Source organism: Mesoplodon bidens (assembly GCF_964165515.1).
Source record: "Mesoplodon bidens genome assembly, chromosome: 2".
Lineage (NCBI taxonomy): Eukaryota > Metazoa > Chordata > Mammalia > Artiodactyla > Ziphiidae > Mesoplodon > Mesoplodon bidens.
This window is the reverse complement of record NC_138177.1, coordinates 127,705,124-127,730,013: the sequence shown is the minus strand read 5'-3', so window position 1 is coordinate 127,730,013 and position 24,890 is coordinate 127,705,124. Positions and strand designations below refer to the sequence as shown.

General features: G+C 42.2%; 1 protein-coding gene across 4 annotated transcripts in view; it reads right to left on the bottom strand.

The window, feature by feature from the left end:
• WLS (Wnt ligand secretion mediator) overlaps positions 1-24,890 on the bottom strand; it is a 106,206-nt gene that overhangs the window by 4,248 nt on the left and 77,068 nt on the right. For all 4 annotated transcript variants that reach the window (XM_081225774.1, XM_081225775.1, XM_081225776.1 and 1 more), the window contains exons 6-11: positions 24,016-24,184; positions 21,789-21,886; positions 21,360-21,423; positions 19,096-19,239; positions 17,783-17,866; positions 12,464-12,617 (exon numbers count right to left, since the gene is read on the bottom strand). In XM_081225774.1, coding sequence (XP_081081900.1) covers positions 12,464-12,617; positions 17,783-17,866; positions 19,096-19,239; positions 21,360-21,423; positions 21,789-21,886; positions 24,016-24,184 — 713 coding nt within the window. The remainder of the gene's footprint in view (positions 1-12,463; positions 12,618-17,782; positions 17,867-19,095; positions 19,240-21,359; positions 21,424-21,788; positions 21,887-24,015; positions 24,185-24,890) is intronic.

Sequence of the window (24,890 nt, the reverse complement as noted above, 5' to 3'; positions counted from 1 at the left end):
GACCAATCTCTGCCATGGGATTTAATCTCAGAGGACTATCAATAGATCCACATCTATGGTATGACATCCACAGATATGCAGCTGCTGCTTGATTTTAACTGCTGGAATGCATACTGGGGATGCAGAAAGCTACATAAACTGCACTCTAATGATATAATGATGAGCACAGCTTCCTAAGACTGGCAGCATTTTAACGACAATTATTTGTGTAAATGTGGCTACTTTAGTCAAAGAAGGGAAACTTCTAATTTAATTCCAAGGTTGTTTCACAGAATTTGGGAGAGATCCACATTCTTCTAATATTAGTAAGGGCTACCTAATTCTGTCCTCACAACCACTAAGGCAAATCAGTACCTCATTACCCAGATGTGGAAGCCAGAAAACTCTCATACTATGAGTTGGTATTTATTTCTTGAGGTCATACACAGTATATATTGGAGCCAGGATTCCAAACCATCTGTGTCTACCTCCAAAGCTTATGTTCTTTCTATAACACTCCTGACTTTTATGTGGAATTTTTTCCAGTCCCACAACAAACCTCTTCCCATTTTCACCTTCAACGCTAAGCTCAAATGATAACTCTCTCTAATGATGTCCCTGGTTCAATGGCAAAATGAGAAAATCAAGGAGTGTATTGTTTGTAAAGCTAAATTATTTCCACGCCAAGGACTGTTGTTTACAATTATATCCTTTCTACATTTTGGGTGTTAACAAAATACTGGATGGTGGGTTTTCTAAATCTTTAAAAAAAAATTTTTTTTAAAGAATGTAAATCACCAGCACAGTATCTGCTATGTAGTAAGTGATCATTAAAAACACCCACCAATACTTCCTCACCTGGGCCGGTCCAGCTCCTCCCTGCTCTGCTCTACACGGCTCTATCTAGCCCAGCACCGCAGCACTGGAATTCCCCACTGGGGTTTAGGGACAAACACTCAGCTAGAAAACAGGTGTGCTGGGCTTCCCTGGTGACGCAGTGGTTGAGAGTCCGCCTGCCAATGCAGGGGACATGGGTTCGGGCCCCAGTCCGGGAAGATCCCACATGCCGCAGAGCGGCTAGGCCCGTGACCCATGGCCGCTGAGCCTGTGCGTCTGGAGCCTGTGCTCCACAACGGGAGAGGCCACAACAGTGAGAGGCCCGCGTACCGCAAAAAAAAAAAAAAAAAAAGTGCTTTTGGGATGACTCAGCCTTTGTGATCCCTTCTGGGGGATAAGGCAGAGTGGCCTTGGTAGGAAGGGTTCAGGGATCTCTCAATCCCTTTCAACGATCAAGTTGGTTTATACCAGGCTTGAAGTGAGCCATTTTCCATCTACCTCCATGGTGCCTCCAGACACTCAGTGCCAGGCACCTCTAAGGAGGGGAACAATAAATCCTAGACACTTTGCAAGAAATCTTAGCATCGTAGCTTGAATTGTACCTCCCCGCCAATCCATTTGTTGAAGTCCTCATTCCCAGTACCTCAGAATGTGACTGTATTTGGATACAGGGTCTTTAAAGAGGTGATTAAGTTAAAATGAAGTCATTAGGGTGAGCCCTAATCCAATATAACCATAATTTCTCCTTCTGAGAAAAAAAGAGATGAGGATACAGACATGCACACAGGAAAGACCATGTGAAGACAGGCTATCAAGACCCACTTCAGAATCTAAGCCCAGTCCTAGAGGGAAGACCGATTCCATCGCTGCTCACAGACATCAAGGGGAAGCCAGCCTGGCCATGGGTAGGTGCGTGTCACTTAACACACAAGCAGGGTAAAGATCGCAACAAAAGGCGGCCACTGTCAAAGCCTCATGACTCAAACCAAACATTTACTGAGGCAACAAAAGCCAAAGCCACCTTTCCTGTGAAACAAGCAGCAGGAGACCTCAGAAGCCTCCAGAAGCAAAACTGACACTGAACGGTAGCTACTAAGACACAGGGCCTGGGGTTGCTGCTGTGGCTTCCAGCAGAAAGAATGTGTCAGACAGAAGACATTTAGTGGGAATAGAAATAGAAAGGAACCTGTTGGCACTTAGAGTGTCTCCTGTTCCCTCTGTCATAGTCATCCAGTCAGGAATTCCATTTCTCACTTTTTTTTCTAAAACCTTCTGAAAAGAATTTTATAAATGAAATAACACAAAAACGAAAGCTAGTATCAAGAACTGACTTCATAAGCAACTCCAACTTTTTTTCCCTACATGAACTGGTGACTGAGAGGATCTGGACAGTGTGTCCTGTGTGCAGGGCATCAATGGTGTACCCCTGAGAGATGAAGCCTTTGCTCCGGGATAAGGGTTAACATCAGCCTGTGTTGCAGTTCGTTTCTGCCTGGGAAGACATCCAGAATGATTCGCAGACTGATTATGGAAACAGGTAAAAGGAAAAGCTTTAATGTAAAGGCATCAGGAGCACGGCAGAAAATGTGAATGGTCCTTGAAAGAGAAGGTCTAAAGTATCTTTGCTAAATTAAAGGAAAAAAAGTATATGTATATCTATATATATGTATACACATATATACATATATACACATAAGATGATTATATGTAAACAGATACATATGTATACATTGATAGTCTCATTATATATATTTTTAACACATTAAAAACTCTTCAGTTTTATTAATTAAGGTATATTAAGTACACACATAGTCTAAATAAAGCCTTTCAAAATCCACCGTATGATCCTCAATCCAAATACAGATTACAAGCATTCAAAAACATTCCTGTTCTTCTCATATAAGAATCTGAGAACTGGGATCTCTATGGTTTATAAAACTAAGGGTAATCGTTTAGTAAACATGGACGTAAATTAATTTTATGACCATATATATATAGACTGATTTGAATGTGTTTATACCAACACTGCAGCCAGCTATGGTGGATCAACCGACAGTTAGGAACCTGGAGCACTGCACCCCTGTGGCACCAATGAGCCGCTGACAACATGAAAACATTCTGGCTTGGACACCCTGGCTGGAGTTGTCCTGCCACGTTCCATGTTTCAGGAGGCAGAGTAGGAAGTCTTGTCTCCTAGATCAGACTGCTAGCTCTGTGACAGCAAGCATGTGTCTTTGTCACTCATCCTCTCAAATCCGGCACAGTGCGAAGCACTGAGGCACTCACTGGTTCATTTTTAAGGCTCATTTTCCGAGCCACACAATAAACAGAATTATGTGAGAGAAAATGTTCTTTGGAAACTGACACATTCTCAAACCTGCTGCCCGCTTTGTTTCTCTCTGTCCATTCCTTGACCAAAAGGGAGAAGCAAAAGTCTGTGCTCTCTGCTTTCATTTCCTTCCTATCCACCACACACACACACACACACACACACACACACACACACACACACACACACACACACACATATTTCTCGGCATCTCTCTCCATCTCCCAAACAAAACAACACTTCTCAATGGTTCTTTCTCTTTCCTTAGCCCCTCTGGCCTCTGCCGTATCAGAAACTGCTTGCCAAGTTCCTGGAAATGAGCTTTCTCCAGAGCTCCACTCAGGATCCATCTCACGAAGGCAAGAAGAGCCACATACCTAGGATTCATTCTCCATAGCAAGAGATCCAAATTCTTGGCTCTGGACCTTAAAAGCTAGAGTGGGGAGGGAGTCCAAGCCATTTAAAAATAAAACTTTCCACAAGAAAGGATAAGGAGCATGGGAAAGCTGAGGAAGGAGGAGGAATGCCATCCAGAGAGCCGGAGAATTTAAAAATACAGTGTAGGGCAGTATGGGAAGATGAGGAGTTCACATCTCCCCACAACGTGGGCACTGGCAGGATGCTGGTGGGGTACCTCAAAGCCCAAGGTGACAGGACAAACCCCCGAGCGAACTGGTAGGACACGGGGGGACTGAGGAGGTAGGAGAAGTGGAGGCCAGACAGGACCGGTGCCCTTGAGGGGTGGCTGAGAGGGGGAAGGGGTTCACCCTTGGAGGCTTGGATCAGGGGGAGCACACCCAGAGCATCCCCTGCCCAATCGTCCAGAGAAGTCTGCCTGACTCTCAGGCCAGGTCCTATGCCCTCAGAGGCCCACTCCAGGCTGCATGGGTCCTGGGGGCATAGGAGGGAGATGGGGAGATCAGGAGAGGCGGGCAGGAGGGGGCCTCCAGGACCAGAGGAGCGGGAGAGGAACAGAGGGCGTTGGCCCCACCCACTCGAGCCCAGGAAACCTACTGAGCTCCCAGGTGGGATCCCCAAGTGCTCTGAGACCAGAGGCGGGAGGCACGCCTGGGCCCCTTCTGTTCCACTTAGCCTAAGCCCCACCCTCAACACCCCCAGGGCCTTTTCCAGTCCTGTGGGTCCTAAGCATAGGGCTCGCCCACTGCCCAAACCCCACCCCTGCTTAGGCCCCATGGAAAACTTCCCTAACATGGGAAAGGAAACAGTCACCCAAGTCCAAGAAGCACAGAGAGTCCCATCCAGGATAAACCCCAAGAGAAACACATCAAACCACATATTTATCAAACTAACAAAAATTAAATTCAAAGAAAAAATATTAAAAGCAGCAACAGAAAAACAAAAAATAACATACAAAGGAAATCCCATAAGGTTATCAGCTGACTTTTCAGCAGAAACTTTGCAGGCCATAAGGGAGTGGCAGGATATACTTTAAGGGATGAAAGAGAAAAACCTACAACCAAGATTACTCTACCCAGCAAGGATCTCATTCAGATTCAATGGAGAAATCAAAAGCTTTTCAGACAAGCCAAAGCTAAGAGAATTCAGCACCACCAAACCAGCTTTACAACAAATGCTAAAGAAATTTCTCTAGGCAGGAAACACAAGAGAAGAAAAAGACCCACAAAAACAAACCCAAAACAATTAAGAAAATGGTAATAGGAACATACATATCGATAATAACCTTGAACATAAATGGATTAAATGTCCCAACCAAAAGACATAGACTGGCTAAATGGATACAAAAACAAGACCCATATATATGCCTGTCTACAAGAGACCCACTTCAGACCTACGGACACATACAGACTGAAAGTGAAGGGATGGAAAAAGATATTCCATGCAAATGGAAATCACAAGAAAGCTGGAGTAGCAATATGCATATCAGATAAAATAGACTTTAAAATAAAGACTGTTACAAGAGATAAGGAAGGACACTACATAATGATCAAGGGATCAATCCAAGAGAAGATATAACAATTATAAATGTTTTGGCACCTAACATAGGGTGCATAAATCCACCTCAAGACATAAGGCCAATGCTAACAACCATGAAAGGGGAAATCGACAGTAACACAATAATAGTAGGGGACTTTAACACCCCACTTAAACCAATGGACAGATCATCCAAACAGAAAATAAGGAAACACAAGCTTTAGATGACACAATAGACCAGATAGATTTAATTGATATTTATAGAACATTCCACCCTAAAGTTGCAGAATACACTTCTCAAGTAGACACAGAACATTCTCCAGGATAGATCACCTCTTGGGTCACAAATCAAGCCTTGGTAAATTTAAGAAAATTGAAATTATCAAGCAACTTTTCTGACCACAACGTTATGAGACTGGAAATCAATTACAGGAAAAAAACTGTAAAAACCACAAATACATGGAGGCTAAACAGTGAGCTACTAAATAACCAAGAGATCACTGAGGAAATCAAAGAAGAAATAAAAAGAATACACAGAAACAAATGACAACAAAAATATGATGACCCAAAACCTATGGAACACAAAAGCAGTTCTAAGAGGGAAGTTTATAGCAATTCAATCTCACCTCAAGAAACAAGAAAAATATCAAATAAACAATCTAACCCTAGACCTAAAGCAATTAGAGAAAGAAGAACAAAAATACCTCAAAGTTAGCAGAAGGAAAGAAATCATAAAGATCAGATCAGAAATAAATGAAAAAGAAATGAAGGAAATGATAGCAAACATCAATAAAACTAAAAGCTGGTTCTTTGAGAAGATAAACAAAATTGATAAAACCTTAGCCAGACTCATCAAGAAAAAAGGGGAGAGGATGCAAATCAATAAAATTAGAAATGAAAAAGGAGAAATCACAACTGACACCACAGAAGTACAAAGAATTATAAGACACTACTACAAACTATATGCCAATAAAATGGACAACCACGAAGAAATGGACAAATTCTTGGGAAGGTACAATTTTCCAAGACTGAACCAGGAAGAATTAGAAAATATAAACAGACCTATCACAAGTAATGAAATTGAAACTGTAATTAAAACTCTTCCAACAAACAAAAGTCCAGGACCAGATGGCTTCACAGGCGAATTCTATCAAACATTTAGAGAAGAGCTAAAACTGATTCTTCTCAAACTCTTCCAAAAAGTACAGGGGGAGGAACACTCCCAAATTCATTCTACAAAGTGACCATCACCCTGATACCAAAACCAGAAAAAGATATTACAAAAAAAGAAAATTAAAGTCCAATATCACTGATGAACATAGATGCAAAAATCCTGAACAAAATACTAGCAAACAGAAGCCAACAACACATTAAAAGGGTCATACACCATGATCAATAGGATTTATCCCAGGGATGCAAGGATTCTTCAATATATGCAAATCAATTGATGTGATACACCATATTAACAAATTGAAGAATAAAAACCATATGATCATCTCAATAGATGCAGAAAAAGCTTTTGACAAAATTCAACACCCATTTATGATAAAAACGCTCCAGAAAATGGGCACAGAGGGAACCTACCTCAACATAATAAAGGCCACATATTACAAACCCACAGCAAACATCATACTCAGTGGTGAAACACTGAAAGCATTTCTATTAAGATCCGGAACAAGACAAGGATGTCCACTCTCACCACTCTTATTCAACACAGTTTTGGAAGACCTAGCCACAGCAAACAGAGAAGAAAAAGAAATAAAAGGAATACAAATGGGAAAAGGAGAAATAAAACTGTCACTGTTTGCAGATGACATGATACTATATATAGAAAATCCTAAAGATGCCACCAGAAAACTACTAGAACTAATCAATGAATTTGGTAAAGTTGCAGGATACAAAATTAATGCACAGAAATCTCTGGTATTCCTATATACTAACAACAAAAAATCAGAAAGAGAAATTAAGGAAACAATCCCATTTACCATCGCAACAAAAAGAATAAAATACCTAGGAATAAACCTGCCTAAGGAGGTGAAAGACTTGTACTCAGAAAACTATAAAACACTGATGAAAGAAATCAAAGATGACATAAACAGATGGAGGAATACACCATGTTCTTGGATTGGAAGAATCAATATTGTCAAAATGACTCTACTATCCAAAGCAATCTACAGATTCAATGCAATCCCTATCAAATTACCAATGGCATTCTTCAGAGAATTAGAGAAAATTTGACAGTTTGTATGGAAACACAAAAGACCCCGAATATCCAAAGCAATCTTGAGAAAGAAAAATGGAGCTGGAGGAATCAGGCTCCCTGACTTCAAACTATACTACAAAGCTACAGTAATCAAGACAGTATGGTACTGGCATAAAAACAGAAATATAGATCAATGGTACAGGATAGAAAATCTAGAGATAAACCCACGCACATATGGCCACCTAATTTATAACAAGGGAGGCAAGAACATACAGTGGAGAAAAGGCAGCCTCTTCAATAAGTGGTGCTGGGAAAACTGGACAGCTACATTTAAAAGAATGAAATTAGAACACTCCCTAACACCATACACAAAAATAAACTCCAAATGGATTAAAGACCTAAATGTAAGACCAGACACTATAAAACTCTTAGAGGAAAACATAGGAAAAACACCCTTTGACATAAACCACAGCAAGATCTTTTTTCACCCACCTCCTAGAGTAATGAAAATAAAAACAAAAATAAACAAACGGAAACTAATTAAACGTAAAAGCTTTTGTACAGCAAAGGAAACCATAAACAAAATGAAAAGCCAACCCTCAGAAGGGGAGAAAATATTTGCAAATGAAACAATGGACGAATGATCAGTCTCCAAAACATACAAACAGCTCATGGAGCTCAATATCAAAAAAACAAACAATCCAATTTAAAAATGCACAGAAGACCTAAATAGACATTTCACCAAAGAGGACATACAGATGGCCAAGAGGCAAATAAAAAGACGCTCAACATCACTAATCATTAGAGAAATGCAAATCCAAACTACAATGAGTTACCACCTCACACCGGTCATAATGGCCATCATCAAAAAATCTAGAAACAGTAAATGCTGGAAAGGGTGTAGTGTAAAGGGAACCCTCCTGCACTGTTGGTGCGAATGTAAATTGATACAGCCATTACAGAGAACAGTATGGAGGTTCCTTAAAAAAACTTAAAGTAGAACTACCATACGACCCAGCAATCCCACTACTGGGCATATACCCTGAGAAAACTATATTTCAAAGAGAGACGTACCACAGTGTTCATTGCAGCACTATTTACAATAGCTAGGACATGGAAGCAACCTAAATGTCCATCGACAGATGAATGGATAAAGAAGATGTGGCACATATATACAACGGAATATTGCTCAGCCATAAAAAGGAACGAAACTGACTTATTTGTAGTGAGGTAGATGGACCTAGAGTCTTTCATACAGAGTGAAGTAAGTCAGAAAGAGAAAAACAAATACCATATGCTAACGCATCTATATGGAATCTAAAAAAAACAACAACAAAAAAATGGTACTGATGAACCTAGCGGCAGGGCAGTAACAAAGACGTCGACATAGAGAATGGACTTGAGGACACGGAGGGCAGGGGGCAGCCTTGGCAAAGTGAGAGTAGCATGGACATCTATACACGACCAAATGTAAAATAGCTAGGTAGTGGGAAGCGGCAGCATAGCACAGGGAGAGCAGCTCTGTGCTTTGTGATGACCTAGAGGAGTGGGATAGGGAGGGTGGGAGGGAGGCTCAAGACAGAGGGGATATGGGGATGTATGTATGCACGTGGCTGATTCACTTTGTTGTGAAACAGAGGCTAGTGCAGTATTGTGAAGCAGTTATACTCCAATACAGATATATTTAAAAAAATACAGTGTATCCCTCTGAGAGTTCATTTTCTAGGTTTCCATGTAATATTCCAAATTAGTTTTTTCCAAGGAGCTTCAAAATCTTGACAAACGCTCCATAATTCCTACGATACATTGTGTTATCTGGCAGCGGATGAAGAGATAAAAAGGGAAGAGAGCAGAGAAGGAAAATGATCGGAGAACCCAACTTGGAAGAGCCCTTTCCAAATGCACAGGGCACAGCACCAGCCAGGTAAGTTAAGGGCACAACAAGCTGCTAGGGGCTTACAGGCTTCTGCAAAGTCACAGTGGGTCATGTCACTGCAGGGCTGCTAAATCGTGTGACTAAAAATTGTGTTTATGATCAGAACAGGGTCCCAAAAGAGCTTGCCTGCTAGATTGCTTGAATGTTTTTCAACAAGGGCCCTATTGGCATTTTGGGCAGGATAACTCTTTACTATAAGGGACTGTTTTGCTCCTTGTAGGACATTTAGCATCCCTAGAATCTGGTCACTAAATGCCAGTGGCATGTCCAGGTCATAAATGACAATCCAGTACAGCCATAGACATTTCCAAACACCTCTTTGCAAGGGATTCAGTGGATATGACCTCCTGTTGAGAATAGCTTTTGAGCTTTCTGTGAAATTACAGATCTGTGTGTTGTGTAGACTTCAAAAACAACAACAAATCTGTTGGGGAACAAACCAAGTTCTATTCTCAATGGCAAGGTTCGAAGCCTAGGAGGGTGGCTGCTGTGCTGAGTAAGACGTCCTCATGGGAGCGGCCTAACACTTGGCTAGCAGCTCAAGCATCTGACCCCACAGGGTGGCAGGCAGTCATCCTGCCTCTGCAGACCTGGCTACAGCTCTGGCCTCCCATGTGCCTGAAAGTGCTGGGCTTGGGCGAATTCTCACCAGTGTTTAGAAATCCCTTACGTGTGACGGAATCACCCTCTGGGCTGACACTTTATGAAAGGAGGTGATCTTCTGCCCCTTCCTTGCTAACGGGAACGAAGAGAACCATAGAATTTTACGGTCCCAAAGGATTTTAAGAGATCACGTACAGGTGGGAGAAGTGGTGCACAGAGAGGGAAGCAGTTCGCCACCAGTCACACAGCAAAAACAACCAGAATAGTTTATGTCCATAAAGTGCTGTAGCACGCAGTCAGTACTCAATAACTGTTACCCGCTAGGATTATTATTCCAACATCCCAGGAAGTCCAGCCATTACTTTAGGTAGTATTTCCCTGGAAGGCAAGAACTCCACCTACTAGGTTCTTGCTTAATACTCTCAAGTCAAGGACAAGTCCATATGGTTTCTGTCAAAGTCCAAGAGGATGGCCATGAAATGAAATCAAGATTCTTGTTCACAAGCCCAGAATCCCTTCCTTTGGCATTATGGAGGGCCACTAAGAGACTACATGCTCCCATTACCATGCATATAGTAAAACACAGAGTGCTAGCAGTGGAAAGGAAGCTGAAGGCTACCTGGCTCACAAACTTTGCAGAAGGGAAGTCAATCAAACCAAGAGTTGGGCAGGTGGATAGGTGAGCCAAAGGTCTTTATTCTTGCCCAGGACCCATAGTCAGAGGTGGACTTGATAGTGTGACAGGAAGTCATGGATTAGAAAGGAAGAGAGGCCTGGTGTCTAGGATGCTTTTGTACAGAAGAGGCAGGTGTAATACTGGGGATAGATGGTGGCTGAGACCATTCCACGACCCTATGCCCTCCTCTCCCTGCTCCATCCCTCATGTCATCTCAAGATGACCTATCTCAAGATCACTGGCCCATCTGTGAAATAAGAAAGCTAATCTAGAACTCTTATTTCTAAAGCATTAATGCACTCAACATTTTCAAAGCACCCTTAAGAACCGATCCTGGCCCTTAAGGAGTTAAGTGTTCCAGCAGGAGAGAGAAGGCACAGGCAAACTCATCTACTACACCTACACAGTGAGTGTCATGTGAAAAGTGTAGTAATGTTCCCCCAGGCCTGCTCTTCAGAACACTAGTTCCAAAAGATACCATGCCTGGAAAAAGGGTTCCAGTGGTTAAGACTCTGTGCTCCCAATGAAGGGGGCCCGGGTTTGATCCCTGGTCAGGGAACTAGATCCTGCATGCCACAACTAGGAGCCCACATGCCACAACTAAAGATCCCGTATGCCACAACTACAGATCCGTGTGCCGCAATTAAGACCCAGCACAGCCAAATAAATAAATAAATAATTTTTAAAAATAATAATTTGGAAGTGCTGTTACCCCCACCCATTTTAGAAGACACAGTACAAATTAATGTGCTAAAGGCATTCTTGCAGTAAAATCATATTAATGCTGATTAAAAACCCAATGATTCTCAAACTCATTTGACTACTAAAGCCTACCAACATCCCATGGCAACAATATTCTATTGAATATAATTTGCCGGACTCCAACTGGGGTGATCAGGAATGGGTCTGAAGGAGGAGAAAACATTTTGAATGGACCCAAAAGACGAGTAGGGTTTTATCAGGCCCAGATGGAGGGGGGATATGAATCCATCGACTCAGCAGACACTTGCTGAGCACTTCCTATGAGCAAGGCCAACCCTTGGTGCCACGCAGACATGCAGACCTTAAAGCCCCGATCTCTGCTTCAGGGCAGAGTGAAGGGCACTGGCTCTGATTTGACAAAAAGCATCTTTTGTTTGGGGAATAGGAGGCACATGGCCAGGGTAAAGCAGGCATGAAAAAGGGAGGAAAGAATAAGGGTGGAGCCAAAGAATGTAGGCCTAAGTATGCAAAGAAAAAGGAGCTCTCAGATGTGCTGTTTACCAGGTCACCTCTTCCATGTTAACAGCACTGGCCCAGGCAGTAATGTTCATTTCCCTCTGCCATGGCTGGTAGAGAAACCCCAGGCAAGCCTCTCCCTTCTCTGGGTCTCAGTTTCCTCATCTATAAAATGACTAGACTGACTAAGTTCTCCAAGGCTCCTTGCAGCAGCACCAAAGACAGCACATACTAGCACTTAAGGGGAGGAAGGCTATGGGGACAGGAGAATAGCTACTGGTTTGGATGTGTCAACAGGCTTGCAGGAAAATGAGCAGGGGAAAAACGAAGCTAGCTCCACTTCCACTCAGGGCCCGGTCCCCATCCACCTGATATCTCAGATTGTGGTTCTCAAACTAGAAGAATAAATGTAGCACACTTTCCAACAGTCAATTTTGTTCAAAAAATTGAGGAAAGTAAATTTAATTTTTGTACTAAGACGGGGAGATATTGTAGACTAGAATGCAATATTCCCAATGTATTTTAAAGATTTTTTTAAAATGAGGACTTAATAGAAATACCTGCCCTATGCTGGTGCTTTATCTTATGGCCCCAGAGTCCCTGGAGGTGTTCATTCACACTTGGAGGGAACATTCGACTGGGGAACCCAGAGCCTTTGCTATGTAAATCTTGTAGAGACAGAAGCCTACTTATCCTGATTAAAGCTATGCCAAAGAGGCTGGAACTCACCATTGGACTGGTCTTCCCCATAGTTCTTATGGGATGGTGCATACAAGAACATCAAAGCAAAGACATACAGGTTCCACATGCCATAGATGCCTGTAAAAAAGGCACTGTTCACTTGGACCGTGACGCCGCCCCACTTCCAATGGCCTTCAGTCACCTACAGGATAAAGGAGTGACATTCAATTGGAACCAAGAAGAAACAACTCCAACATAGGAACCAACTAACACAAACACCAAGTCTCTTCCATATATGTGAAAGTAAAGGGCCATGTAAGATTCCATCTTTTAATCTGAATCATACTGGTATGAATTAATGTTAATTGAGGGTTTACTATGTGTCAGGCACAAAGTCAGTGGTTCTCATCTTGGCTGCACATCAGCATCACCTGGGTAGTGTCTCTTCCTAAAACAGCAGCACAGCATTATCTCTAATTTAATGAAACGGCATTTGAGTCTTAACGCTTATCTACAATTATAGTTCCTCCTCTGCTAGCTGTCTTCCCAGCTGGATGTAAACTCCCTGCAGGCAGAAACCAGTTCTGGTTTGTTTTCTGCCGTATCTTCAGCACCTGATATACCACAGGGTTGGTTAAATATGCAAATGGGTCCTCGGAGTGAGTAGTTTTCCTGAGTGGGGCAGTAGGGAGAAGCAGAAGGACACAGGCTTGAAGTGTTTCTAAGGAAACACCCCCCTGCATGCCTGGTACACAGTGGCGCTCTACAGACCGATATTTGTTGAATCAATACGGGCAAAAGCACAGGGATGAGTGCAAGAATGCCAGCACAAATACAGGGGGGTAGAAAGGGTGTATAGAAAGAGTCACTTTTAGGAAATATCTAAGAAGTAAAAAGAAAACATTGCAGTCCATAGTAAACCATAATAATTACACTTAAAAGGAGTAGTCAATAACCTAATGAGTAGTCAATAGGTCAAATCATTTAAATAGTACTCTCTACTCTATTCCTTTAGTATCACTTAAAACAAATTGTTAACGTAGATATTAACAAAGCTAAGACTTTTAGAAATAATAACAAGGATAATGATAGTTAACGTTTATTCAGTGCTAACGATGGGTCAGGCACTATACTAAGAACTGTACGTTGAAGATATCATTTAGTCTTAATAACAATTCTGTAAGGTAGGCAGGTAATATCTCCACTCAACTGATGGTAAACTGTGACACAGAGTATCTTGCCCAAGATTGCTCAGCCAGAAAGTTGTGGCTCTGACCCACCAAAAAGGTGGGTGTTCCTAACCATTATACAACACAAGAGTAGGAATATTATCTTAAATAGGATGTCTCTTAGTTAGAGAGACTAAGAGGTAACTATTGGGTCAAATTTCCTTTGAAATTCACTTAATTGAGCACAATGCACATATTTACACAGTATGTGTGTGTGTGTGTGTGTATATATATATATACACACACACAGACACATACATACACAGGTTTTTATATTCAAATCTGTAATTATATGAACTATGTATCCCAGATGTAGTAATGTTTGGTATATAACAAACTAGATATATATGCAAAATACAGTTTTACAGTAGAAACACTGAAATGGGATGCTTATACTCTGAGGGATGCACTGGAACCAGGACTGGCTGAGGAAACAGTAGATTCATGCCCCCATCCCATGCTTGCTTTAGGACACCTGCACTTGTTTAAAATGCAGTTGCAGAATTACCCATACTATTTGATTTGTAATCTCTAAATGCATTACTTCCTGCTGAGGGCAAGGAGTTGAATTTGCATAAACGGACTGTATACATAATGTCACTCTACTGTTTGGAGACCCCATTGTGCTTTCCCCACTTCTCTCTCAATTACTCATGCCTGAGACATCCTGAGCTCAGAGTACATTCCCACCAATATGTACCACAATGAGCAGCCTCAACAGAGCAGGCCTTGTAAATCCAAAACCTTATTAATGGCAAGTCAAAGAGGTGACAGTCACCCCCTTTAAACTTCCAGAGAGAAAAATCAGGTAGCCCCAACCCAAAAAAAAAAAAAAAAAAAACAGAAAAGAATCTCCCCTCTGCCTGAAGTCTTATTTCTAAAAGTCCCCGTTTTTCCTGATTTCACTTTTGAACAATTTACTTTTGTGTGAAACCACCCAATTATACCCCTGTAGCCAAGTGAAGGTCAAATCCCTTTACACCCAGTAGTCTTGACAACCAACATTCCACTTTACAACGAGGTTTCCAAATCCCAGACACAGGCTCTCTTACTGGAAACATTTCCTCTGTAAGTAACAGAATGAAGTGATCACATACAAAAAAAGAACTGGGGAAGGCTCTCTGGGAGTTTGCTGCATGTGGCTCGACCTAAATGTCAGGCACCTGGAATCCCCTTAGTGAAGGTCAGTGACCGTCTTTCTTGCATTGCACTTCTGTTCCCTACTGCCTGCCATCCCTAAATGGAATGCTTCTTTCTTTTCCAGAGGGAAGGGGCTAAAATACCAGACTGTGACGTGCCATCACTTGGTTGCTATGACTGAGGCCATTTAAATGGCAGGCATTAAAAGACTGCACCTCAGTACCCAACTACAAAGCCTCAAGGTCACTGCATTCCACAGCTTCCGTCGGCCTTTCATTCCTGGCCTCAGAGCTTCAATATCCTGGCGAGATCCCCTCGCATTATATTTCATGGACCTTAAATGCAAGCTCTCCCAGCAAGCCTGAGAGTATAATGGGAGTTTTAATACATTCCTTTTACCTAAGGCTGGGATCTATTTCAGAAAGTTACCCAATAGGTTTTCTTTCAGGTGAGCTCATTGCTGAGACATTCCAAAATGACATTAAAAAATAAATCCTCTGATGATTATATTAATACAGTACCTCGGACACTGAGAGTTATGCCTGAAAACGTCTTAGATATCTATAAATAAACCTTAAAAAAAAATAACCCAGCAGGAGGACTGTAAAGAACTAACGGAATCCAAAAGACCTCATCGCTACCCCCTTAGACTTGAAATCCACTCCAGGCCAACTGTCGCAGCAGATATAAAAAGCCAGCCACGGGCTGCAGCCGTGTTAGAAAATACTGGGCAGTAGAATATTAATCTTTTTCTCCGAAGAAAAGCCACAAACTCTGCGACTTGGAAGGTTGGCCTCCTTTGCCTCAGAAAGGTGTACTAATGAAACATGTACAAGATTAAATTTGGGCAACATGTAGCCAGCTTAAAGATCAGCCAAAAATCCCTCTTGCCTTCAGATGGGAGAGACGCTCTGCAGAAACAAGAGGGTAAGTGGGATGGGATGGGGCCATGGGGGAATGACTTCAGCTTTCTAAAGTAGCAGAAGCACGTGTTAGGAGCAAAGGGGTCCTTTCTTTCTGCCTCCCTGAGAACGTATCTTGGTATTACCTTTTATTACTCAGCCCATCTTCCTCGAGGTTCTGTTTCTCCAAAGAGTGTGTGTCCTGCTCTCGCAGCCTTGCAGAATTGGCTGTATTAAGTGTCACGGTGCATTACTGAGGGTCTGGAGGACTGGAAAGCATTTGGGGCACATGAGGGAATCAGCCAAGGGATAAGTCTGGCCTCAGACACCCTTGTTTGAGCCTCAGCTGGTTGAATAAAAAACTCATTCAGAATCTGAAATATTTTTACTGCGTTTGGAGTGGAGGGTGAAGTTGCCAAGGTTTTATAAACAAACAGTCTGATACAAACACAGCACTGTTATAGGTCAAAGCAGAGGTGGTGAACAGAACCTCTGAAGGTGTGTATGTATATTTGTTTTATTTTTTTCTATTCACATCAGCCTTCAGCAGCAGCACTAACACTGCTCAGTGGGCGTAGCCAACAGGGCTCTAGGGATTAGAGGTACCCTTGGGTATCCTTGGATAGAATTCAAGGGGTCCATGAACTAGAGCGGGAAAAAAATTATGTCTTTATTTTCACCAGTCTCTAACTGAAAGTTACCATTTCTTTCAATTATGAATGTAAAAAACAAATCCCCATGATATTAGCAATACCTGTAATTTTGTCACCAATAGAAATCATATTTTCATATCAATTACACTTATATATCTGAAATCTCTGTAATATGTATAACTGCAAATATATATCACCTATCTATCCATCTATGTATCTATATGATTCCCTTTGAAATCCAAAGTATTTTGTTCATTTAAAAACATTCAAAGAAGAGGCCTTTCGATGTTGGGAAGGCCATGGCCTTCACCTAAGGTAGTATTAAGGGGTCCAGGACACAAAAAAGCTTAGGAGCCCCTCTCCTAAAAGGAAGCTTGCTAGCAGAATGGGGCAAGTCTTGTCCTAAGGCTCTATCTGCACTACTAACATTCTCACTTTTAATCAAATATAGGGATGACAGAGCAGCTGGCAAAGAAAATCAAAAGACTGGATTCTGGTGCCTAACTCACTGTATGTCCTTTGGTACAACACTCACCCTGCTGCTATTCATAAGAGCGCAGCTACTCACGCTCACAGCTTGCCAGGCCCTCTGCAAATCACTTTGCAAGCATTACTTCATATGATCCTTACAGCCGCCTTCTTCAGGTGGTGCTATTATTATATCCATTTTATGGATAAGAAAATTAAACCTTAGAAGTGTTCAGTAATCCATCCATAGTCCCACCCAGTTGGAAAACAGCATAAATGAGAAATGTCTCTAAGGCCATTAGACTTCATATTCTAGCAAACTGGAATAGCAATTCCTATCCTACTTACACATCAGATTTTTGTGAAGCTCAAAAGCAGGATAGGTACGTAATATGTGTGATTTAAACAGTACTTTCCACTTTCCAAAGCACGTTACCAATATTTAAAAATCATTATCATTACCATTGTTGAGATTTTCAAGTAGAGCAAAATGTTGAGCTTTGGAAGTAACCAGCAGAAAGATAAAGCTCTATCAAGGGGAATTTTGAATTACATTTCGTGTTTAAGTGGCAATATAATTGTTACAAAGAATGGCTAATGGACTGTAAAAGGATCTATGTTAATGCTAGATAAAGATCAAATCAAATTAATACTTGCTTGTTGGTGATCTGCTACGGGGCTTGAAAAGTTATCCTCTTAAGTAAATGAAACAAGTGCCCTTCAGTCTAGCTGCAGGCTTTTAATTTATTTAGCAACTTTTCCCTCCTACCAGGCTGTACTGAAAGAAAAATTCAGTCTACCTCTGGCCAGGTGATAACAAGTCCCAGATTAGAGCAGCCTAAAAGCAATGGCTTGATCAGCTGCCCAGCACAACAGCCTCTCTGCTCCTTTCACAGTAGCTGTATAGAATTTTCTGTGCAAAGCAGAGGCACCATTTCAGGACATTCTCATCCTGACCTCTCAGGGTCAACTTACCTGACTAACGATGAAGAAGATGACAGTCATGGCAGCACAAGCCAAGGTGATAAGCATGAGGAACTTGAACCTGAAAATTAGCCCCTATTAGGAAAGAGAGAAAGAGCAGTTTAACATTCTACCAGCTACCACCAATCCTTTTCTCAATATATACATCTATCAAAAGCTAATTTTAAAGAAATCTGTAAAACCAAATCCCTAAGAGTAACAGTAAAATAATTTCACAAAGTAACATTTCTCCTGCAGAAGTGAATATGGCTGGAAAATGTACTGGGCCCAATATTTCCAACGTTCTTATCTGTCATGAAACAGTGATACCAGAGCCTGGGAAATTATATTCACAGCACGTCATGAGGCTGCTAATTTCCCTGCTAAGCTAGTTATGCTTCTCTGCAAGGGTTCAAAGTTACCAAATCCAAGTTTTCTGCGGTTGTAATAAAACTCTGCTCCAGTGAACAAAGAGAAATGTGCATATTAATCAGCATGAAGTGGATTTGGTTGAATTTTCTCATGTGTCACTCCAGCTCTAGACACAGGCAAAGCTTCTGAAAGTGCCCCTGCTTTCCTGAGAGGATTTGAGGGAACCTGTGTTTCAGGGAGAGACGTCTCTTATTCAGGGGCTCTTATTTCCGCTGCATATAAAAACGCTGTGGTTCTGCAGTTTCTGTTTCTCTTTGCACAAAGGAAATAGGCCCATGTCTCCAAGGACAGCCACTTAGGCATGAGCCTAAGGGATCCTTGAAAAATTAAGAATGTGTTGCCTGCATTAGAGATGCGAGGCTGTCGTGTGTTTCTCTTGAACAGGGACATGATCTATAAACAGAGTGAGCACCTGCTGGACATTTTAGGGGAAAGTTGGTTAATTGAAGTCTGGAAATCAGATCACCTGGGCTGAACCCCACTCTCAAGGCTGATTCTCAGCAAGAGAACTTTAAATAAAGCCTCACTCCAAGCCAGATCCCAATTCTACCATAGTCAGGTCTCCTATCTAGCACACACCCACATTCCATTCCAAAGTTGAAGAACCTGCTGAGCAAGTTTACTCCTTATTGGGGATAGAAAGACATTTATACCACAGAACACTCCAAGATCTAGATAAGCCAGAAAGTTAGATGCCTCTCAGAGTAGGATTTAGCCTCTTATTTTGTCTAGAGGTTCTACATTACATGAGAATCTCTCACTGTGTATTTGAAATAAAGGCTTCCATCTCCCCTACATCTCCAGGTGTAGTGGGGTGTGTGTGTGTGTGTGTGTTCACAACAAGCAGAAGACAGTGGGCACCAGTTCCTGAATGAGCCCAGAGATGTGCTCACCTCATAGTGCAGCCGCCGGACTTTGCTCATGGCTGACAGGCTTGACTGCTTCCCGCTGATGTTCCGAAACACCTGAAAGACCATGAAGCACAGAAACAGGAAGTAGAGGCAGAGGCAGATGCCAGCCACAATGATGAAGGCCATCTGATGGCATCCAGTCAAGGAAATGGCCAGCTCATTGCCAAGGACTCAAGTACTTCTCTCCCCATCTCTGTGGGCGATACTCTTTGTCTCCAAATATTTAGGCAATTCTCAGGAGGATAAAAATCTTAAAACCTGGCATTCTAATATCAACAATAGAGAGGTTTTCTGACACAAAAGTACCAGTGAGGAATGTTCCAAATTGCTTTCTAAGCTGAGTAAGAAGAGGAATGGAGCCTTGCTTTCAGAAATGCAGACTCTAGGGTCCACCCTAGACCTACTGAATCAGAATCTGCCTTTTAACAAGGTCCCAAGGAGTGTCAAATGCACAGTAAATTTGAAAAGCACTAAAATATTGGATATTGGTTGTAAAATATCGATCAAGTGGAAAGTTGCATTAAAATCACCACAAGAGTTAAAATACAGGTGCCTAGGTCTCACCGCAGATCTACAGAATCAGATTTTCCAAGGGCTGGGAAACCAAGTACAACAATGTTTGGGAACCATTGGGCTAGTCCCTGGATTTTTTTTTTTGCGGTATGCGGGTCTCTCACTGTTGTGGCCTCTCCCATTGCGGAGCACAGGCTCCGGACGTGCAGGCTCAGAGGCCATGGCTCACGGGCCCAGCCGCTCCGCGGCACGTGGGATCTTTCCGGACTGGGGCACGAACCCGCATCTCCCACATCGGCAGGCAGACTCTCAACCACTGCGCCACCAGGGAAGCCCCTAGTCCCTGGATTTTTATAAGGAGATTGAGATACTCTGGAATCTGGAGGGGATGGAGTGGGGCTGGGTGCAATAGCAGCAGCTGCTGCTACAAGGGATACTGGGCCTGAGACTGCAGGTCTTCAAGTAAAACCAGGGATGAAGTTCTGTCGCAACCTTCTCTCACCACGAGAAAAATCTTGTCAAATGGAACGGGGAGCAGAAGAACGCATGGCTAAAGTGGGAGCTGAGGGTGGGGGCAATATACTCTGAGGCCGATCTTCAAAGCTTAATCTGAGAACCAACCAGGTTTGGGGTAGAGTGAGCTGGCTTCGGAGGCAGGTGACCAGACTCCAACTTTTTTCTGCTACAGCTCCATGCCAAGTTGCATATTTTAAAAAATTTTAACAAGTGTGAACTCAGCATTTATATTTCATTAAACAGTATATTGAATGCAGTTTCTCTTTCTTTCCTAAAATCAATGGTACCCTTGGATGAAGAGAAAAGAGTTGTTTGCTGCAAGACTTGACAATTTATTTGCCTCCTTAGACCTCTATCACATCTACAGAATAAAGGGGTTGAGGCAGACTTAACATTATAAATATTCTTGGTGTTGTGCAGCTCACATTTGAGGGGGCGCGGAGCGGAAAGGGGGAGCTCAACTCTCTTGTCTTTAAAGCAATGATACTATTGATCACGGCCAAACAAAGCATATTCACCAGCACATGACAAGATATTATCTATCAAGAAAGAATACAACTCAAGCCCCCTCGCCAGAGGACAGTCTTTTTCTCCTGAAGCACTTAACATATTGTTGAGGAAGATAAAATATTTAAATCCAGCATCCTAAAAGGGATAAGCTAAGACTGTCGCTTCTGCTTCATAAAGATGACTCAGACACTTTAGGCCAACCAACCAGAAGCCTGGGTGACTCCTCTGGAACTAATCCCCTTAGCCTTATCTCCACTTGGTCTTGGAAATGAATAGCAGCAGCATGGGATGCCAGCACACCAAAGTCACTGTAAGAAGCTTTGCACACAGACGACTTCAGAAACAGGCTCTCCCACAGGGGCCCAGAGATGAACCTCTGTGGCTCCAGGGAAAAGCTAGTCATGCTTCAGTCTGCAGGGAACAAGTGTATAATAGATCATTTAGACAGGCAGCAGTAAGACCAGCTACTCTGATTCTTCTGCCATGGGGATGTACTGCTATCTCTCATTTGGCCTGCTATCACCCAGGCTTGAAAGCAAGCATTAATTCTCCTCATTATTTGCCTTAATTGTGCTGTTATCATTGGTCTGAAGATCAAAGCCCTGGCTGAGCACATACGGAGAGCATCAGTGGGACTTAGAAAATGATCTTGGGGACCAGGCGGCTATGGGACGAAATAAAACCCTGAGCCCATCAAGAAAGGATACAGCCAGCTCTGTTCCAACATCTGTAGTCCAGATACTGTAGAAGGGATTCGTGAGTTGTACCCCTCTACAAAGAGAAACGAGATGGAAAGGCAAGAAACAATTAATACAGAGGCAAAGGGGAACTTTCCTCCTTACATACTCTCAGCTTTTCAGCCAGAGGGGTGGAGACTGTATTTAGACTAAGTCACAGAGGACTTAAAAGAGAAAACGGAGTTTGAAGAATACAATCAGCTCAAATATTTTGTATCTATAAAGAGCTCTGTCTCTGATTTAATCCCAGTGCTTATCTGAGGATGTGACCATGTCCCGTGCTTTCATCCTACAGGCTCCCGACCACCCCCTCTCCTTTTCAGATACTTTTTCAAAAGAGCTGGGAGTGGACCTGGTGACATGCCTTTCAGCCCAGAGTCCCACGATCCCCCTGCTCACCTCTCACACATGTCAAATATGAAGAGACAGAAAGAGCCAACAGCAATTGGTCCGACTTGCTTCCAATACCCTGCTATGTGATTCCGCTCATGCTGATCCTGAGGAAAACCAAGTTGAAAACTGAGATCAAGATGTGGGAGAGCAAAGCAATTCTATAGGTGACTCAGTCATCCAACAATCCTTGCTGACCACCTGTTGTGTATCAAGCATCGTGCTAGACCAGCATACAAGCCCATCCATAAGGGCTCTCATCCTGTTCTCATAAGAACAGGATGCCACAGGAGGGAACACAAAGAAAGGCCTTGTACCTGTCAGGGAGGAAGATATTTTCCTCTACCCTTCTAGGTTCTTCTGGCTGGTCTAAGAATTAAAGTGACATGAGACAGATTAACAAGGTGAAAATCAAACAAAAGTTTAATAACATGGGATAGTGCCAGGACAACTGAGTAACTTGCCAAAATGGCCAAAACCCTCACCTCCCTTTTTCTTTGATAGCAATAAATGGGTGGAAAATTTACTTAGAGAAAAATGCACCCATTCCATAATTCCTTCATGATATAGATAAGAAACATAGTGTTCACAAATGGAAAACATTTCTCCAAGTTGTACATAGCTTTTTGTTTTTTAAAAACAATTACATCATAAAGCCTTAACAACTCTTTCTTGACATCTTCCATAAATTATCTAAAAAATAGATCCACACTTTGTTTAGCTTTTATAAATACCTTGACCTAATCACCAGGCCGCTGACCCTCACTTCTTAAATACCATCTTCAGCTGAAGACAAAAGAGGCTGTTGGGGGTAGTGGTTTGGGACTTCAAAGGGGAGGAAGGCAATTCACATGGAGATGGAAAACCAAATGTTTGGTAAATAAATGTTTGCTGGGCCCTGCTGACGCAATGAGATGTAGTAAACTGATTTTTGAGGCCCTGCTTAGAGTTTTCCCCACCACACCCAGCCCATATTCTTGCAGATGTCTCTGGTGATAGCTCTATTCAGGGAACAGGGCCTCTACTGAAATTGTTTTAGGCAGTTAGGGGGAAGGTCCAAGTTTCTTCCTGAGTCTTTTGAACCTTGATTGTTTCAGCTAGAAATAATTCACACGTCAAAGAGATATTTTGGTTTTGAGTGGCAAATTTTGCTCCCCTTAGGTAGTGGAAGTTCTGTGATCCACAAAATAACTCATTCAGAATTAAATTCCTATGTGACTTATCACTTGTGTTTTTTCAGGTGGGGTAGTTCCCAGAGGACAAAATAAAGACTTAAATGCATTAAAATACGTCAAGTGTAAGAGGTCTCTTATGGTTAGGAAAATAGAAATAAAGTCTATCTTCATTAAAAAGAAGAATGATTCCTCTTGATAGATATACAAAGATGTTAAGAGACAGAAAATGAAGGAATGTAAAGTGAGAAAACAGGGAAAGGTAAAAGACATGTCGTAGTATCCAGGCTAGGCAATCCACCCAGACTGGCTGTCCTGCTGCTGCCCCCTGAGTCACCTCAACTCCCATCCCTGCTGCCGAGGGCTGAAGGACCCCTCATGCCCACCCCAGCTGTAAGGAAGAGCTTCTCTCTCTGCTCACTGCTCTTGTGGAAGGGCTGCAAGGCTTCAGAAGCAATGATCAAACCATAATGGAATTTAAAAACAGTCCGCTCTACTATGAGGCCCATGTGCCTGACACAAGGACCAAGCTCCAGCTGGCCTATCCTCCTAGCCACAACGTGATGACTGCACCATTCTTATTTTTATCCATGGTATCTTCAATCCCTCTTGAAATATGATTTGGTGTCTGTGCAAACTGAGACCAGGGAGGTCAGTATTTCAGGGTAATAGGGGTTACTAGGCCACCTGGACAAATTGCCAGCTGGAAAGAGCCCGGCCCACATTCTCTGGCGGTTACCTTGGTCCTAGGCACAAGCAAAGCTGAAGCCAAAGGACAAGAAAGAGTGATCATCATTAATGTTTGTGCATTTACTTTCTGCTAAATACTTAGCCATGTTATCTCATTTAAACCTCACGAAAACCCTATACATTAGCCTTTAAAACCCATTTTATAGTTGAGGAACCTGAGATTCAGAGTGGTCAAGTCACTTGCCAGCTAGTTTATAAGTGGTAATGCAGGAACCTGAACCACGAGTCTGACTCCAGGGCTCTTGAGCTCACTACTCCTGTAACCACTAGTTTATTCTGCCTCATCCACTGCCTCTTCCCCAGGGCGCTCTTACCATCATGTGCTCACCACAGAAGATGATCCAGAAGGAGAGAAGCATTGCATAGAAGATGCCCTGTCGGATATCGCCAAACAATAGCATCCAGGTCCAGTCAAACCCAATGGAAAACCATTCCACTGGGATATTGATAAAAGTCATGGAAATCCCAAGGGCAAAGATGACTCTGATGGTGAGACAATATCAGGAAAACTACTTTATTCATCTGGGAGGCAAAACATTTTTGATTTAAAAATCAAAACCCAGTTTTGGGAACTGAGATTTTACATATTGGGACTGAAGCCATATGATCAGTTTCTTTGCTCTCATAATGAGTCTTTACACGGAGATGCTAAATGTCTTCTTTCACTGGCACCACTGCAGAATGAAGGAGTATTACATTAATCTTTCTACACAGTAACTGAACCTAACCTCCTGAATGCTCTGGACTTTATCTTGGTGCCACGTCAGATCAAGAGCTTCCTATAGTGTTTTCACCCTCCCTTGCCTTCTTAAACAGACCTCACTGAATATAATTATCTGCTCTTACCTATTCAGGTTATCATTAACCTGATCATTAAGAACACTCATTATTATGATATCCTCAGCAACTATAAAGTATACAAGCATATTGGTTTCAATAATACATGACTCCAAACAATATGAAATACAAATTATTTTAGCTGCTTGTTTCATTTTTATTTTGCTTTTCTCCTGTTATTTCCACTTCTCTATCAAAATATCATTCATTTTGTTACTGACTTATTCACACTTTCATTCACACCCATGATATGTTTATTAAGCACAAATCATGTACCAGGCATTTTGTTAGGGACATACATACCTAAATGAATAGGACCAGTTCTTTCCTTCAAGGAGGTATATTCAGTGGC